This window comes from Vanellus vanellus, assembly GCF_965231255.1.
Source record: "Vanellus vanellus genome assembly, chromosome: 4".
NCBI classification, from domain to species: domain Eukaryota; kingdom Metazoa; phylum Chordata; class Aves; order Charadriiformes; family Charadriidae; genus Vanellus; species Vanellus vanellus.
The window spans coordinates 43,498,529-43,516,510 of NC_138909.1; the positions used below are offsets into that span (position 1 = coordinate 43,498,529).

A 17,982-nucleotide genomic window follows, 5' to 3' on the forward strand; every position below is an offset into this window, starting at 1 on the left:
TGTATCTCATGGAAGCGAGCAGGCTTATCTGCGTTTTATTCAAATTGCATTTTGAAATCGGTACTGCGGGGACCGAAGCTGTGCCAGCTCTTCTGGCTGGGCAGGGCTGGACTGACTGGCTGTCCTGGTGGTGTCCATATGAGGGTTATAAGGATGTGTGGTCATACACCAGCGCTGTGGCCGGTATCTGCAGTCCTGCAACTGTCCACATTCGACTTCTTGCTTCCCAACCTTAAGCAGGATGAATCCAGTACCGTGGCAGTGTTTGCACAGTGGGGGCTTCATCCTGGCGATGTCTTGCTGGCTCATCTGCAAGTCTGACAGCAGCAGACCCGCGCTGCTCCGGCTTCTGCTGGGTGAGACAGCAGCCACCCCCACCGTGTCACTGGCTGACGGGTCTGCTCTTAATCCTGGGGTAATCCCCTCCTTTCAATAGGGACAGTATGGCAGCACCACGCACTATCTATTCAGTAATAACTGAATAGACCTAACAGAAACTAGAGTTATTTCCAAGTCTTTCCTTATTCCGGCCGTGTTGGGTCACATCTTGAATTTGAGGCTAAGAGCATTTTAACCTGCGGTTGTGAATCTCATCACGGGGGCTTTTCAGAGGTGGTTGCTGTGTTCAAGGTTCGCCTGAAACTTTTGATCTGTACTTTGAATGACAGTTTGAGGTTCAATTAGTCATATCTGCACGGAGGGAGGCGTCCCTGTGTGCCGGCGTAATGATGTGAGTCTGGCTTCTGGAAGGAATACAATAAATATTCCTTGGGTTATACGCTATAATGGAGCGAAACTCTGAAACTGTCATGCTCAGATGAAACACAGTAGTGACCCAAATCATGCTCAAATCACGAGTCAAGTCACTTGGAATTGCATCCATTTTTCAGCGATTGATAACCAATGTCTTCAAATAACTGAGGAAGTGATCTGTAAATGTGTGTAATAGTTTGAACAGGGGTAAAAACGGGAAAACACAGTGCCAGGTAGGCAGCTGTGCAGATGGAGCAGGTCGGCAGTTGAAGCGCAGCCCATGTGGCACACTCCTCACCTGGAGGAGGTTTCTTCTCTAGCCCTGTCCCCATCTGCCTGGTGAGCAGGACAAGAGCTCCTCCTGGGATGGTAGCTTCCTCCAAGCCACCTGTGTAGGGACTGTCCCACCAGAGACCAGCCTGGTGCTGCACAGGTGGTGACAGCTGCTCCGGTGGGTCAGTGTTCCTGGCTGCTTCTCTGGCTGCCCGATCCCCACTGCTTCCCCTGTGCACCTTCTTGGAGCTCCCAAGTTGGCCATCGGTACTCTGCAATGCAGGTTTGGTAGAGTGGGACGAAGGAACACTGCCTCTGCTATCACAATACACTGATTTCTCATTTAATGTAATTTAACAGCTTATTCACCCTTCCCATCGCTGCATGGGAGTGATGATTGAACTGTTACGAATTGTCCATGCTGATGCTTACACAGTTCTCCTGAGGGCTTCTGCCTAATTCAGAGTCTGTGAGTGGCCCCGGGGAGTGACTCTGGCCTTGTGTGTGTACCCCTTCTCTCCTCCCGTGGTCTGTAGGAGCTTTCTACAGCTCTCTGCTCCTCTATCGTCTTTGCTCACCATCAGTGTATCACCACCTTGCTCTCCTTGCCCAGAATTCAGGTATCCAGAGCACCGGTATGGCCTGAGGGAAGGGTTGACATGCCCAGAGAGGATGCTTACGCCTCCTTTGTTCATTGGGCACTGGCAGAAGACGACATTTTGGTCACTGGTGGGAACAGAAGAGTTTCCGAAACTCAGCCCCACCTGAAGTTTTGTCTTTCAGTTTTCCTGAAGACGGAGCCGGCCAAGGGCAGACTCTGCAGTGTGCGAGGTGCCGCTCTCGAGATGTGCTCTGGCTCTTAGGAAGAGATCAGCAAGGAGCTGGCACATTGTACTGTGTCTGGAGACCCAAGGAAGTTCTGGGTTGTGTCACCAGCTGCTGTGTCAGGCTGTTGTGCTCCAGTGTGCCCAAGGATGACCGTCCCCAAGTTTGTGGTGTGTCTCGCCTCCACCTCCTTCCTCTGCAGCTGGCAAGGCACTGTGACCGCAGCCGAGAGGAATGGCTGCAGGTGTGCACTGGCCTCCTTGGCCCACCGTCGACCTGTCTCTGCCCTTCCACCTCCACTCAAGAAGGCCATCAGGTCCCCAGCCTGCGGTCATCTGGCTGGGAAGGTAAATGAGGATGCACTATTTCCAGCTTGGACAGTTTCCTTTTAAAATCTGAAATTGCGGTAGCCACGTTGTTTTGAATCTTCGTGAGGATACCAGTCTCCAGTTGAGCTAGGCAGATGAGCCCCTGGCTTGTCCGGCAACACTGGAGAACTGAGGGAAGACACAGAGTCATCAGCAAAGTCAGGCTGGTCCTTGCTTCAGTCTGACATACTGACAGCAGCATGGGACTTGGTACACTGCAACATGACAAAAAGAAAATATTGATCCTGGTGTGTTGTCCTGAGGCAAGGACAGTGGCAATCCCCCGGCCGGGGAGCTGACCTCGTGGCTTATCTGGCTCTGCAGCTCTGGGTCAGGGTTGCTGCTTAGCATTTTGGTTAGAGCAAAGCTGTGTGTATTATACCTAAGTTGTGCTCCTCGGCACTGGGGCAGGAGTGGGGTGAGCTACTGAACTTAAGACCACAGAGATGTAAGTGAATGGCGTGCGCTGTCATCCTCACATTGAAGCCTCACTTGTCCCACAGTCTTACTTCTAATTAGTTAGAAACAAAAGTTAGAGAGCCATCACTTTGTCTTAAGTTTCTAACATATTCTTGCCCTTATTCTGTGCTCTCCCTTCTTTCCTGAATGTTAAGAACCCAGGAAACATTTCTGTTAAAATTAGTGCTGATAATCACAAGTGGACCTTCAGGATATAAATTTTGGTGGGGTTTTGTGTTGGCCAGACTTACTTGTAGGGCGTACAGGGCTACCTTCGTGTTATCTGTGCTCTTCAGAGGCATAGTTTCATGTTAAGCTCAAGAACAGTTACTGAATTTGAGAATGGATATTTAATGGGATATCTGAGTGGGATAGTTGGTGTGAGATCTGCTTTGATGCAGAGGAGCGTGGCGCTTCTCAGTTTGAACTGCAGTGAGCGATGCTGGGAGAAGCTGGTGAAGCCCATGGTGTGACACTAACGATCTTGTGGAATGGTGATTGAGATCTTGACCTAAAAAAAGACCTGTGAGTGAAGGTCTGTGGATGTTTTGTGCGAGCATGCTGTGATAGTGTTATACTTGGTAGGCTTGGTCTTTCGGCTTGAGCTCTGGTTGTGCAAAGAGCCCTTTCCAGGAGTAGGAGGTGTTTCAGTGTTGATGTGAGCTGGGGGAAATGTTCCATTTGTTCCCCTTGTAATGGCTGCGAACCATACCTGTTGCCCCACCGCGGTGTCTGTTGTGAACCTCTCTGCTCCTAGATGGGTGGCAGTCCGTCCTTCCTGCTGAGAGGCAGATGGACTTGGGACAATCCTGTTTCTGCTGGGTCCTGGGAAGCTGCAGTGTTGCTGCAGAGCTCTAGGGTGAACCTCACTGAGCCCATTTAAGTCCTTTTCTATCCCTTGTGCTGCATCCCAGCAGGTTCAGGGAATACAGGATACTTACATACCTTCACAGGCATTGTGAAGTAGAGAAACAGACCTTTTTTTTTCCAGTTAGCACCATATCCATGCTGTTGACCCATCAGAACTCCCTCAGTTACTGCAGAAAGGCCTTTTGTGTGACCACACAGTGACGGAAAGATGTTTCATCATTGCATCATGTTGACTGTGTAAGGAAGTGTAAGCACAGGCTCTACACCCTGATTCATGCACCGTGTGATTTGGAGTAGATCATAAAACTTGTAAAAACTGCTCATAGGAAGTGGGGGGCTGAGGTGCCCTTGTGCAGGGGCCACTCGCTTGCTTTGGGTTGACCAACTGGTTGCTGACTGAGGGAGCTTGCTGGCTCCTGCTGAGGAGGAGAAGATGCTGTCTTGAAGACAGGTGCCGTGTGTTGCCCAGATTCTCCAGAGCCCCACCAACCCCCTGCCCAGGTGGGAGCTCATGCTAGTCATCTGTATGCAGAGTCAGAGCTTTCTGTGGGGTGGGGGTGGAAGCGTGTTTGACCTCGCAGAGTTTCCTCCAAGCAGTTTCAGGGAGCTGCACTGATCTGTGTGTCACATGCACATGGCTTTACAGAAGGCAGGCTGTGCACCTCACATGTGCCCATCTGGGAATTTCCTTCTCCCCAGTGATGATTGCGCCTTATTTTGCAGGTTCTCAAACTCCTGGGCTGCCCTTAACTTCTTTTCTCTAACTATTCTTAGCAAAGTTACTTTCTTATTCTTTTTTCTTAAGTGGGGCTGAGCAGTAACTTACATTAGGAAATACTTGCTCTGAGTGGATATGCACCTCATGAATTTTCCTTTTTAATCAGTCTTATTGTTGCCATTTTATTTGCGGGGAGTTTTGTATTGGTAGAAGTTGTCTTCTAGATCCCCCAAAATCACAATGTGCCTGTAGAGAAGGAGCTTCTGGACTTCAGAAGTGTGACTTGTACCCTCTTAATTTTGTCACTAGTGAGGTCCCATTTAGGAAGAACTGGGGAGTAGGGTTAGGGCAAGACACCCAACTGGGGCAGGACAGTACTCCAGAAGTTCCTTGGCGAGACGTTGTCAGTGAAGTGTGTTTGGTAAAAGTTATCCTGAAATGCTTCTTTGCTGATACTACAAATTACAGACTTTCTTGGGAAGGGAGGACACTCGGCATGAGAATACCATGGATTTAATAAACTTCCTGTCTGTTGTTTAAAATGAAACCTTATTTGATAGATTTTAAAAAAAATAAATTTATGTGAGTCTGAAAACACGTGTACCTACTTTTGCCAGATTTAATTGCACTAACTTTTGTCATTTAGCACTAATGAGATCGCAGATATGCGAGAAGGATGTTAACGAGTTGTTTTATTACTTTCTTGTGGTGATGCATACCCATATGTTATTAATTGGCTGCTGTGTTAATTATAACATCTAACTAATGATTTGAGTGACAAATAAACCCTGAGACTGACCTGTCTCTTCCTGAGCCTCCCCGGTCTCTGGGTTCAGCACAAGCAGACACGGCTCTGCTGGGTTGAGGGAGTGTGCCCACGCTGCCGGGGGGACCGTGGGTGCCAGCGCTGCTGGCTTTAAACCCAGTGAACGTGGGCAGCGTTAGCAGCAGAAGGTGGTGTGCACCGACTGTCGGGCAGCTGAGGTCCCGGCTGGGCTTACACAGACCGGCTGAAGTCCTTACTGTGACGTTTTTGCTGCTGGCCCCACTTGGGTAGGTGAGAGAGCAGCCTTGCTTTAAAATGCTCTCACCCGGTTGGGATGTGGGCAGTGTCTGCAGGAAGATGCCCTCTTTGGTCTGGTCTGGGCTTTGCTGGGAAGGGAGGAGATAATTGAGGGAAAGGATCTAAGATATAGCTAATGCTAGTTTGGCTGGGGTTTGTTTTTTTTTTTTGACTTAGTTTTTCAGCCCTAGAATATGTTCTTCTTAAGCTTTGTTCTTTCTTTTTTTTTTTTTTTTCTTAAAGTGCTTTAATAGTGTTTTACAGACTTTATTTCTCTCCTTCTGAAGTGTGCAAATGTTAGAGATGGGAGTGGATGCCAAAGGCAGAATTTCCTTGGTTTTATTGACCAGCAGCTTTGGGTGAAGTTCTCTTGTTCCCGGGACAGAAACACAGCGATGTGCCAAAGCCAGCGAACACACTGCAGGAGTCGGCAGTATGATGGAAGAAGCGTCCTTCATCCGGGATTGGATGCATCATGCTGGTTGCAGCTAAATGATTATTGGGATTTCCTGGGATACAGCAGCAGGGACAGCTATCTATATATGCGTGTGTTTATTTTTTAGGTCAACACCCCCAGTAATTTAAAGCCTTTTTACGTTTATGACTCGGAGGCTTAGTCTGAGCCTAATGCTGCAGTGATGAATTACCTGCCAGAGCATACCGAAAGCCATTTATTTACCCAGCTCATGTCTCTGCCAGCGGAGATGACCTGGAGGGCTGAGCTCGCCTGTGGGTGCTGGGGTGGCCACGTTCACCAGGGTACGGCACCACTGCCCTGTGGCGAGCAGGGGCTGATTGCTTGGGAAGGATGGATGGGTACCCCAAATAAAGGACAGAAAATATCCACAACCCCTTCTCCTGGCTGTGCATGGGTGCCTCCGGAGAGAAAACTGGGGGTTTGTGGCACCTAGGGGATTTTCAGTTGTTTTACCGTGTAAAAAGTAACCTTCAAATGCTTTGCCTGTGTGACTGGGTACATAGAGAAGAAATACAAAGCCCTCTGTCTTATTTGCTAATGAAAATGCTAGAACTCGTTTCAAACAAATCTTTAAAAGGAAACGCTACCTGAGTTGGCTTTTTTTTCAGACTACTCAGCAGATTTACAGTAATCTGCATAATTTTGTGGTTTTCTCTGGTAATGTAAATTATTTTGGTCTACCCTTTCATGCCACTGCAGAGAAGAATCCTGAGCTGGGTATCTGTTCGTAGTCAGGAAAATTGCACATCCTGGAGGCTTTTACCTGCATTTTTTTTTTTTTTCCAGTTGTTTGACTGCAGAGCAGAGGCTTCCTGGTGCCAGGACAGCTGGGATGTGAAGGGCTTGCCAGGCGCTGATCTGCATGGTGGTTTTACTCTCCTTTTCAGTAAAGTCTGGTGTTAGTTTCTTTCTGCTGCACTAATTGGGTAGCTCCCTGCAATCTCAGGGTGGTTTGATCCAGGGAAAAGGCCTTTTCTTTCTGTTAAAGGACTTCTTGCTCCTCTGTAGGCATGGAAAGGAGTCGCTGTGGCAGAAAATTGGTGCCGGAGCATATTGCAAGTGAAATGTGGTGGAACTTCCAAATAGGCTGATGAGGTGATTCACTCGTTTGAATCTGCTGCTAATTCTTAGGGGATGGTCTCTGGAGTGGTTTTGCAAGGAACAAAGCTGTGCTGCTTGCTTTATTATGCAGCTCTGCTTCATAATTTGTAAAACAGGCCCTGAAGAGCTTTTGTGGTTTAAAAAAAAAAAATAAAAATCAGGAAACTCTTTTCCCATGTGAAGTCCCAGTTTTTCTTCCCTGGAGCATTTGTGTGACTGCTGATGAGGAAAGCAGCCCTGAGAGACTGGTGGTGTGATCTTCTGCTGTGACTCCACTGGTAACTGCCCCAAACTTGCAAGGCTTACAAGACTCCTCACATCCACCTCTGCTGCCTGTCCCTTCCTTCTGTGGCTACATTGAAACCTGCTCAAGAGACAGCGTTTTTAAAATAGGTTTGGGCAGCGCACTTGGTAGGTTGGTCATCCATGATGGAGAACGAGTGAGAAACTGGAGGGAAGGATGTCAGGAGCCTCCTAAATTGTCTTTGCTGTTAGAAAAGCTGTAGTGTGGAGCCTTGCTGTATGCGACTGCTTAAAAATCTAGGTGTTTCGGTTACTGTTAATGTGTGGTTTTGCTCTGATTGTGCTTTGGAAAGGAAGCACGGAAGACAAGCTCTCCTGCAGCTCCCGTGCAAGTGCTATGCAGAAGGCGTTCCCCAGACACCCACGTGCAGCCCACAACACCAAATGTGATGTTACTGCAGCAGAAATGGTGAAATAGTTGAATTTTGAGGCCAGTTTATCTGCTACTGCTCTACAGATTGATGGCATAGAAAAATAAAAATGGAATTGTTTGTGAGGTTACCTGGCGAAAGCCTGGCTGGGTTATCGCTGTGCTCCGAGGCTCTGGTCTTGTCTCATTCAATGCAGCTGAGAGGTTGGTTCCTGCAAGTCGTGTAGCTCGTGCTCCGCTCCTCCTGAAACATCTCCCTCGACTGTGGTCTGCCAGTTCCTGCCCCTGGCTGCCTCCTTGGACATGAGTGTCTACTCTGTGTGCTCCTGCTGGCACAAGTGTTGCTGAGTTTGTCCTGCTTGGCACTCCGTGCTCCTGTCCTGGCAGTGGAGCTGGGAGGGGGTGTCCGGGACCATCTTCAGAAGTTACCTGAAAAATATCCCCATCTTGTTATTGGGAAAGTCGCCGGTGCAAGCTGAGCCTAAGCTGGAATATGTTATCATTAGAATAACAAAAATCGAAACACTGTGATTTGAAAAAAGGGTCTGCGGGACTGGAGCTGAACTTCTCTGCAGGAAGACAGTGCGACGGTTTTACCTTACGAATTTGCAGCAAACCTGCCTGCTTTCTGTTAACTAGATACATTATTTATCAAATTGGCCGGAAACAACACTGTGGTGGTACAAGTCTGTTATCTTCAGTTTATAATCTTGCTTCCTTATTTCGTCTGGAAGTGCATTCTCTGCTTTAACCTTATCTAACGTGTTGAAGTCGTGTGTGAACACTCATAGAATGGATGTTCCACCATGATTTAACTGTTGGTACAGGTGTAAGACCCTTTACCCCCAGGGCATTGCCTGAGCCCACGGAGCCATGCCCTACTCCAGGCGGGTGCTGCCCACAGCGGTGCAGCTCCAATTCCCGGCTCATTGCATTTCACACACCTTACCTGGACTCCAGCTGCCCACAGCCACCAGAAACTAAACTGGTAAATATAAACCAGGGTGGATAAAAAGGGAAGCGATTGTTTTTCAAATCACTGAGCAGGAAGCTTTCTATTTAAATGGTGAATCTTGCTTTTCCTTTAGGATTCTTGTTTTCTTAAGAGTTTTGCTCTCACTTTTTATAACAAGTGGGACACATTGATTTTTACAGCTGCATGTATTTTGCAGAATATTGTTGCTAGTCCATCTGGCAACTGAAAGGATCCAAAATTTTGGTAGATATTTATTTAAGTATGTAGCATAATTTTTTAGATTTGAAGTCTTGTTTTTGTTTATTTGCTAGAAAATGGTGATTGATTTTTTTTTTTATTAAACAATTATTTTGTGCTTTTTGAATTCTGCCAATTGTTTGGATGAAAAGTGGAACTCAGATTTGTGTGGAAAACTGGCACCACAGTTCTTAGTCACAAAACTTCCTGAGCATGATGGGTATGTTCTGCATTCAAACCCAATATGTCAGTATGCAAAGGAAGGCAATAATATGTTGGTCTGTCTGCTAACAGCGGTGATTTGGGTTTCTGCACGTGCCAGCCAGAAGCTTTCGAAATACCCTGGGCTCTTCAAGCAGGATGAGGTCTACCTGCAACTGCTGAAAGCCCCACTTAGTGTCTGGCTGTTGCTGAAACTTGTCTTCGTGTCCATCAGCTTGAGAGTGCCCTTTCTCGCCTGTTCTGTGTCGTGGTTTGGGGGAGTGAAAGCAGCCTTCTGTTCTCGTCTGAATAAAGAGTATATTCTTTCACTTAAGCCAGGCCCAGCAGCAATCAAAACAAAATATTTTCTACACAATAAACAGAACTACTGGCAAATGGGATGATGTAAATGCCGAGCGTGCTTCATTTCAGAGACCGCTGTAAGGACAACGCTGCAGTGTCGGACTGAGCTGTGGGACGTAAACTGAGCAAGACAGTCAAACATCCCCCTCCCATTGCAATTGCATTTAAATTGCCTTTTAAAGGCATCAAAATTTGCGGAGGGACTATTAGTATAGCAGTAGTTTTTAAACAATTAAAAAGTATATAATTTATTTAGTTCCATGGCAATGTAGTATAAACTTAATCTATTTTACCTGGGCTTATTTCAGAGGAGGAGGCATTGGAGGCGGGGGGAAGATCCCAATGCCTTACTTGTCTGCCCCCCCCCCCCGCCCCCCCTGCTTACAGACCTCGTTACAATTTAACTAAGACTGAGGGTCTCAAGTGCCTTAATGGAGTTCCTCACACCTATCGCCTTACTGATGCTCTAAAAGAATTGATCACCATAGTTAACTTTACCTGAATGGAGAGGTACGCATCAGGGATGGCAAGCCTGAAACCCAATGGCACATGCTGAAATTTAAATGTGGATTAATGTTTGTGATGATAATTCCTTGAAAGCCAAATGAATTTACCACCAATACTTTCTGCTCATCAGCATCCTGAAGGAAGCGCTGTTACGATGAGTACCCTGGAGTCCTGGTGTGGAGTGGGGTCCCATGAATCCAGTGGGAAACTGGTGTGGATTGGGTGGTCTAACTCTGCAGCCGGTGTTGGGACACCAGATCCTCTTAAACTCTGACAATAAGGAGGGGTAGGAAAGTAAACTATATCAGAAATGGGTTTTCTGTTGCTGAGCATGTACATAAAGCAAGAGGCTGGAAAGCTCTAGGCAGTTTGTGATATAATGGAAAAAGGATAGAGCAAGTGTAGATTAAGGCAAGTATGACTGCACTAACCTCTACTGCTTCACAGCTGTGCTTCCCCCCCCCCCCCCCCCCCCCCCCCAAGCTGATAAAAAAAAAAAAATTTACAAATTGGGTTTGTGAGCCCAGCGCATCTATTAAACCCTGAATAGTAGTAGTTGATGGTTGTTTTGCCATTGTTTGTCATTCCTGTTTGGCAGCTATGACGGAAGGAATTACCTTTTGCTGATTCCCGAAAAGAAAGGGCAGCAGAGGTGACTGGGGATTGACCCCTTGGGCTGCGGGTGGCCCCGGGGTGAAGGGTGCTGCTGGAGGGGAATGAGACACCGATGTCCGAACCGTGGGTCCGTCTGTCTGCACCAGCTGTGTTTAACTTGCTGTGCTTCTCCTCTCTGTCATCAGGCATCCAGCACCGGCACCAGGATGAGCGTGGAAGCGAGCAGCAAGCCCCTGAAGGTGGGCTCCAGAGTCGAAGTCATCGGAAAAGGGCACCGCGGTACCGTGGCTTATGTCGGTGCCACCTTGTTTGCCACGGGAAAATGGGTCGGTGTCATCCTGGATGAAGCAAAGGGCAAGAATGACGGGACCGTGCAGGGCAGGAAATACTTCACCTGTGAAGAAAACCACGGCATCTTTGTGCGGCAGTCACAGGTATGCTTCCCTCTGCGCATGCCCTGTGGTGGCCTCTGCTTGCCGGGCTTGTCTCGGGTATGGTGGCTCATGGGTTGCTTGGTTACATAGAAGAAAATGGCCCTTTGCACCCTGGTGGGGAGAGGTAAAATAAATGTCCTTTGCTCCCAGAGAGCGATGTTTCTGGGACTCGCCATCTTCCATCATACGAGGGAACAGAGCAGCTCCAAACGCAGACAGACAGAAGCCTCTCCTGGAGGCTGGGCTCCTGCCAGAGCTAGGGTTTGTTCCAGCCTGACGCGCAGCTTCTCTGCGCCTTTCATTGAGTGTCTCGATTAGCCCAGTTTATGGGGTCATCATGAAATATTTTCAGATTAATTGGGTGAAAATAAGTTTGGTGAATTCCAGAGAGTGTGGAATGGTTTTATTTTGCCTCCAAAATGAAAAGTAAAGTCTGCCGCCTGTCTGCTGCCTCAGAGTTATCGGCTGCATCATCTGTAGCAGACAAAGTTTGTGACCAATATCTGGGTGTTTAACTGGAAATAAATTCAGAAAATTTTAATTACATAATGTTTATGTTAAAGTATATAAAATGTGTGACTTGGATTTAGTTGTTGAGCTTTTGCTACTCATGTACTATAGGTAGGAACTAGGAGCTTGTTTATGTACAAACAAGTCTCTTCCATTTTAATTTCCTCTGTGTAATCTTCAAACAGCACAAGTGTAGCAAAGTGATGCTTCTTTTGAGTCCCACAGGTCGGTGTGCTCCAAGCACGATGTCACAGCGAGGGACATTAAGCTTCTTTTCTCCTTCCTTGGCACAAAATGACTGGTTTAAGTTCCACCCTGTGGCATCTTGGCAGCACAGCATGGAGCGCTCCATTCCACAGACCTTCCTGCTGCCTCACCAGACGTGGTGACTCGCTTCCAGAACGTTGGCAGTGGGTGACTGAGGAAACGTGGGGAAGGCTGAACATGAAATAAGGGGTTTTAGGAGCAGGAGTCCTGGGTGGATCCCAGCATCCTCTGTCGTGGCCATCAGAAGGGCCTTCAGTTCACACGTGGTCAGGGGGTCACCGATGGAGAGGTGAATGCTCTCTGCAGGCTGTTTTGCTGGGTCTCCTTGGTCCATCACTCAGCCTGGCCTGCCAGCTGGAAAAGCGAACACAAAAGTTTACAATTAAAAGTTCTGGTCTGCAGGACGAGGACACGTGGCTCCCGGGCCGGGTAGCTGCACAGAGCTCAGCACGCAGGGCAGCCTGTTGGCCGGTCTCTGCCCATCAAGCACTTGTGAAATCCCAGTGCTGGCAGACCAGGGGGAGAATATGCTGGCAGTTACTGTGTTCCAGGCGTAGCATGGCACTCTGCACCTATCGGATATCTGGTGACGTGCAGTGGTACACGTGTCCCATGGTGATGGCGTGGGCAGGTCAGTGTTGCTGTGCTTGCCTGGGACCTTCAGAGGAGTTTCCATCTCACCTGCTGGTGACAGCAGAGTGGTGGTGCAAAGGTTGCTGTGTATGGCTTTGCACTAGGGTGTTTGGGGGTCAAACTGAAGGGTGCTCTGTAGTGTCTTCTCCTGGGACTCAAAACCTGCTGTGTGCAGGAGGGCAGAGGCTCATTGCAGGGTCCGACAGCCGCCTCTCACTGCGCTTCCCCTTTCTTGCTTTGGTTTTGGAATGGTTGAGGTCTTTGTCTCGCATCTCTCCAACTGAGGAGCACACAGTTTGCTTAAAAATAAGCTGTTTTTCCATGGTGATGGTAAGTAGTTTGTCTCTGCCTGCTCTCCCCTGTGAAAGAGCGTGTGTGCGGAGAAGATGCACCAGTACCAGTAGCACTGACCATCCCTCTGAAACTCTGGCATGTGTGGAAAGGTGACCTTGGTGAGCACAGGGGAGCGCAATCTTTGAGAAGCATATCCACCATGGATTGCAAATTGCAGCAATTCCTGTGCCTGCCTTCTTCAGCAGCTACCAAATAGGCACAGAGCCATGGGTCTGCGCTCTCCAGCCTTTTTCTCAAGCTCTTATTGCAGAGCCCAGCTTCCCAGAGGGCTTCCAGCATGAGGGCTTAGCGAGCTGATGGGTCAGCCTGCAGCAAAATAGAAGACCAGCAGAGGCAGTGGAGACAGCTGCCCAGGGTATGGGCGGCCAGTCATCTAAGTGACCATTACAGTTTGGGCATTAATTTTTCACAAACCAGGTTTAAGATATAAATGGAATATGGCAGGGTTCCCTTTCAGCAGAGTTAATGCTCTGCTTGTGCTCTCCGCTGTAAATCTGTCTACTGCATCCTCCCATATTTCATTTCTAGGTCTCCCCAGCATAGCGGGTGGCTTTCCTGTGGTTATACGCAGTGTCAGACCACTGAATGTCAATAATAAATCATTTTTCTCAGGGGAAAATAAATTGTAAATGATAAATATTTTTTTCTCATTGCTTATGAAGCAGATCACCTGTGTCGATACAAGCACACCTTACTAAACACACGTGAAGTGTTTTTAAGAATTTTCAAGATAAGTAACTTTCTGTTCTCCCCTCCACTTAAAACTGTATCTCACAAAATAAGCACCAATAATACCACCATCAATAAAGCCTGGCAGTATTCTTTTAATTTATTGTGGTGCTTTAAAAATGTACTGAAGGGAAAATTTTAAAGATATGAAAGATTTGAGCCGGGGGTATGTTGGCTTGCTGTGTGGAGGGTGGGTGCCACACTGGGGGCGGGCTGCGGAGGGGCTGTTGTATCTCTGCTTCTGACCATCCCCTCCCTGCTTGTTTTCCAGTTAGCAGAGGGCTGGAGCACGGTTTCGGGCAGCTGTGTCAACACAGACAGGCATTTCCGACCAAGTGTTTGCTCCTTATCTATTGGCAACCTTACTATTTTTGCCTGCCTGGGATTCGTATTTGGCCTAGTGATTTTGAACATGAGTATTCTTTTATGGTGTGTGGAAACATTATCATCAATTTTGACATCAAGTGGAGCTGCTTTTCTGCTCCTGCTTGGCAGAGAAGCTCATCAGCTTAAATCTGCTTCTGCAGCACATCTTGTATGTCGTTGCACTTCTCCAGTCTAACCCGAAAACAAGCCCTGTTCTGGTTCCTGCCTCCTTCTTGTCATTGGCCATCTCCCAGTAAGTCTGGTGTTGCCACTTGAGTCATACCTGGTGGAAAACCCCAGCATCACTCAAAATCCCACCCTTGGTTTGGCTAAATGCCTGTGCACGACCTGGTGCAGCAGAACCCCCAGGATCCCGTTTATGTAGTCCTTGGGTCTGGTTTTGTCATGCTGCTGTCTTTAGTGAAATGTTGTGAAAAATCTGTGTGCTGCTCAGTCACTCTGAAGATTGGGTGCGCCTGGCTGTGTCAGATACCCACTTCCAGCATCATCCGAGGGGCGCTTGCCTTGTCCTTACTTTTAAAACCATAGTTTGAGTATTCTGAGCATTGGTGCAATTCTCCATGATTTCTGTGGCATGATTTTGCTCAGTCTCCTTGCTTCTTTTAATTTAAGAATATGTTCCTGGTACTTGGGCATCTTCCCAAAATATAAACTGTGACTGACAGGTTTATGGATTATTTTTATTTTTAAACTGAACTCCCACGTTTTCATGGAATGGATAGGGCAAATACCTGTTAGGAGCAATTCAGGCAGCGCTGATCATCTAAGGTGAAGGGATGGTTGTCAAGAAGTGATCTAATCCTTTCCAGCATTATTTTCTATATTTATCAGGCAAAAAATGTGTGCAAAAATAGTTAAAAAAGAGATAGCCTTAAACCTTCAACCCTTAGATAGCTTAGCATGGCTCAAACCTGAAAGTATTCCTGTGTGTGCCTCCTGGGGATGCCTAGAGAGCCGGGCAGCTTTCAGATTATAAAACCCAAACAAACCCCTCTCTGTTGGCTGTGTTTCATTTCAAGTCACTGAAGTTCTCTGTTTCAGAGAAAAGCAGTTTTCCTTTTGAAGAGAAAGAAGAATTTTAAGACAGTTTTTGCTAAGACAACACACAGAAAAATAAAAATTGAGCGTTCTGTCAAGTGTCAGTAGCTTAAAACAACTGTCAGACCAAGGTTCACGAACTGATTGCTGTGTGGAATGATCATGGAACTGTTAAAGATGTTCTGGGCTGTTGAATCCTGAGTTTTGACTGTATTTATTCCTTACATGAATATTCTTTTTTCCCTGTATGAATAAAGAATATGTTACTGTTTTCAGGAAGCCTGTGGAAGGAGGATGGTTGGATAACTGAGCTTGAATGACTACATGAAAGATCTGTGCCAAAAAACCACAGTCTGCACTGTTTAAATCTGCTACCAAAATGCACCTGTTTTCTGATCACATTCTGTTTATAGTTTGGGGTTTTTTTTGGTAATAATAGTTGTTATACTTTTTTGCAGATCCAGGTCTTTGAAGATGGAGCTGATACAACGTCCCCAGAAACACCAGAATCTGCTGCCTTGAAAGTCCCCAAAAGAGGTATGGCTGGTCTGTTTTGCCCTGAAACCTCATCTCTCCCTTGGTCTGGACCAGACCAGGTTCCACTGCTGAACATGTGTAAGGGGTCCACACACTGGGGAGGTGGGCACCACCTGCAAGGGGTGATAGCATGTATTCCCAGCGCTCTGTCCCTGGTTTGGGTATGTGCTCATCCCCCTGGCTCATCCACCTCTCCCATTGTCCTCTCTGTGAGGTCCTATGTTGTCTTTTGTGATCACAGAAAGACGCACCACGTGGAAAAGTTGCTCCAGACTGCTCTTTCCTTACCATGAAAGTCTGTCTGGTGGGAAGTGGGTGGCAATTCCTTCCTGGAGGGGTGGGAAATCCTTCCTGGAGGGGTTGGCACGTGGAAGTACGACTTGAACTGCTCTGATTCTATGAAGTTGCAGCTTACAGGTCATTAGCCGCTCGAGGCTGTGCCTCATTCCCACCTCTCTGGCAGTGAATGCTTTCTGCTTGGCATTGAGCATTCCTTCCACTTTTCCCCTTGTCAGGCCGCTCTGCAATAGCTCGCTTTGTTTGGTACCTCGTGGGTTGCTCTTTTTCCTTCTGACAGACTTGCCTCCCATTGAGGTCTGTTTTTGTTGAGTAATTATTTAGTGGTACACTTGGGATCCTAGGAGCTTGCGGAAAAAGCTCTGATAGCTTCCTGTCCTGGACGGTCTGCCTGCGACGTGTGCCAAGCTGGGGATTGCTTGTGTGTGAAGTGTTTGTTGAACACATGCTTAGCGGTTCAGAATAGGGTTGGGTTTTTTGTTGTTGTTTTTTCCTCTCTCCTGGCCAGTAGAAATTAAAATGCCCCTTCACTTGGCAAAATGAAATCTACCCTTTGGCTGCATGAAACATGCCCAAAGGCATCAGAAGGGGGTGAGAAGATTAGCCCAAGGAGGGGGATGTTCCCATGAGACATTAATTTTGTCCGTCCCATGAGTGGAAGGGAAATTTGAATTGGCATTCAAGTCTCTTGGCGTTCCGCCTTCCCCTTCTCCTGAAGGGAGCTCTGGGCTCCAAGAGCTCACTGCTGCTGTGCAGAGCTTGGGTTTGGTACAACCCGGCCACTTTAATTCATCTCTGCTTTGGAACCTCCAATTAGCATGTGCAGCTGAACAGAAAAACATTTAAAGCAAGCCAGTTTTAATTTAGGGGTGAGGGTTTAATGCAAAAAAAAAAAAAAATTGGAAACTTTTCTGCTTAGTATACTAGTCCGAGTGTTTTTTTTTCCAGAGTGCAAGAAAGCCCAGTCCTTCATGTGCGGTGTCAGCCTGTTCTTTATATGTACTTGATATTAATAGTCAATGAAAATATTCCTTAATGTTTATGTGATCTTTTCAGTCTTTCTCAATTCAGACTTTCCAGCTGAAAATTCAGTTTTCCTTGTTAGAATTCTGGATGTGTTTAGGGTAAGGTTGGAGCATTTTTTCCCCGCTACTGCTGTAAGTCTGGGCTTTCTGAATGTATGTTAGTGGACATCGCCCCTGTGAGTGCTGAACCTGTGCAAAAAGCCACAAGCCTCCCAGCGCTGGGAGTCTGCTGTTGCTTTTCTCATCCCTCAGTTACTAGGAGCTAGGGAGAAAAGACAAATGCTCTTTAGACCTTCCCTTAAAGTCTTGAGAATTCGATAGCAACTGATGCTTCTTTGAGCCAGCAGACAGGAATGTAGAGACTAGAAACACATTAACTACATGGAGTCAAGGTAGCTTTGGAAAAAGCAACAAACCAAACCCCTGGGTGTAGCATGGCTCTTCAGCAAATGTTGCTGCCTTTTCATTTCACTACATCTGTGTGAGTCTGTCCGATGAATCTTTAAATCCTGTGCCATCTCCCCTCTCATTATGTGGAAGTCTTTCCAAGGCTCTAATCTCTGCTGTCTACTGCAGAGTTATCTCTGGTTCTTTTAAAACCTTTGTCTGGGGCAACCAGCAGTGGCTGTGGCATCCGGAGGTGTGTGGCTGCTTACTCACAGCACACCGCTGTGATATTTTCAGTACTGTCTCTCTTTTCTCGGTATACTTTGAGGTTTGTTGTTGCTGCCCAGCAGCATTCACTGAACTTCTGTGGTGATGCTCTAGCCCCTTTTCCCCAGCTGCTAGCTCTTCCACTCAAATAGAGAAATGAATAAAACACAAGCGGTTCAGGTTATCCCTCTTGGTATGCAGTGCCTCTTGCTGCTCAGAGCCTGTTTCAGGGCAGGAGCCCATCAACACCATGTGGGAGGGGAAATGGGTGCATTTAGCTCGGGTTTGGGGGTAGCATGATGGGTGTCACCAGTGTTTTCCACTGCTGTCTGCAGGCAGCAGCATGGATGGCCTTGAGTACCACAAAGTGACACTTGTACTGTGGAGGGGAGCATTGCCTGTGGGGGTGGGATGCACACACGAGCTGGAGTCAGTTGTTGATGGTTGAACTGGTGAGCGAAGGGGCTGAGCCAGAGCAGCGCCGGGTCGGGAGAGTCAGCTAGGGCACAGCAGAAGGACACTGGCCGGGTCCTGGGGGTCCAGCTCCCTTGGGGTCCCACGGCAGGAGGAGCAGGAGCCCAAGCATGCAAGATCAGTGTTGGTTGCGATGATGCTTGTTGGTAGGGATGCAGGCAGT

General features: G+C 47.4%; 1 protein-coding gene across 1 annotated transcript in view; it reads left to right on the top strand.

Moving 5' to 3' along the window:
* The window catches only part of DCTN1 (dynactin subunit 1), an 87,272-nt gene that overhangs the window by 14,371 nt on the left and 54,919 nt on the right, over nt 1-17,982 (top strand). Inside the window, exons 3-4 of the mRNA XM_082482151.1 lie at nt 10,666-10,914; nt 15,291-15,369. Coding sequence (XP_082338277.1) covers nt 10,687-10,914; nt 15,291-15,369 — 307 coding nt within the window. The 5' untranslated portion in view covers nt 10,666-10,686. The remainder of the gene's footprint in view (nt 1-10,665; nt 10,915-15,290; nt 15,370-17,982) is intronic.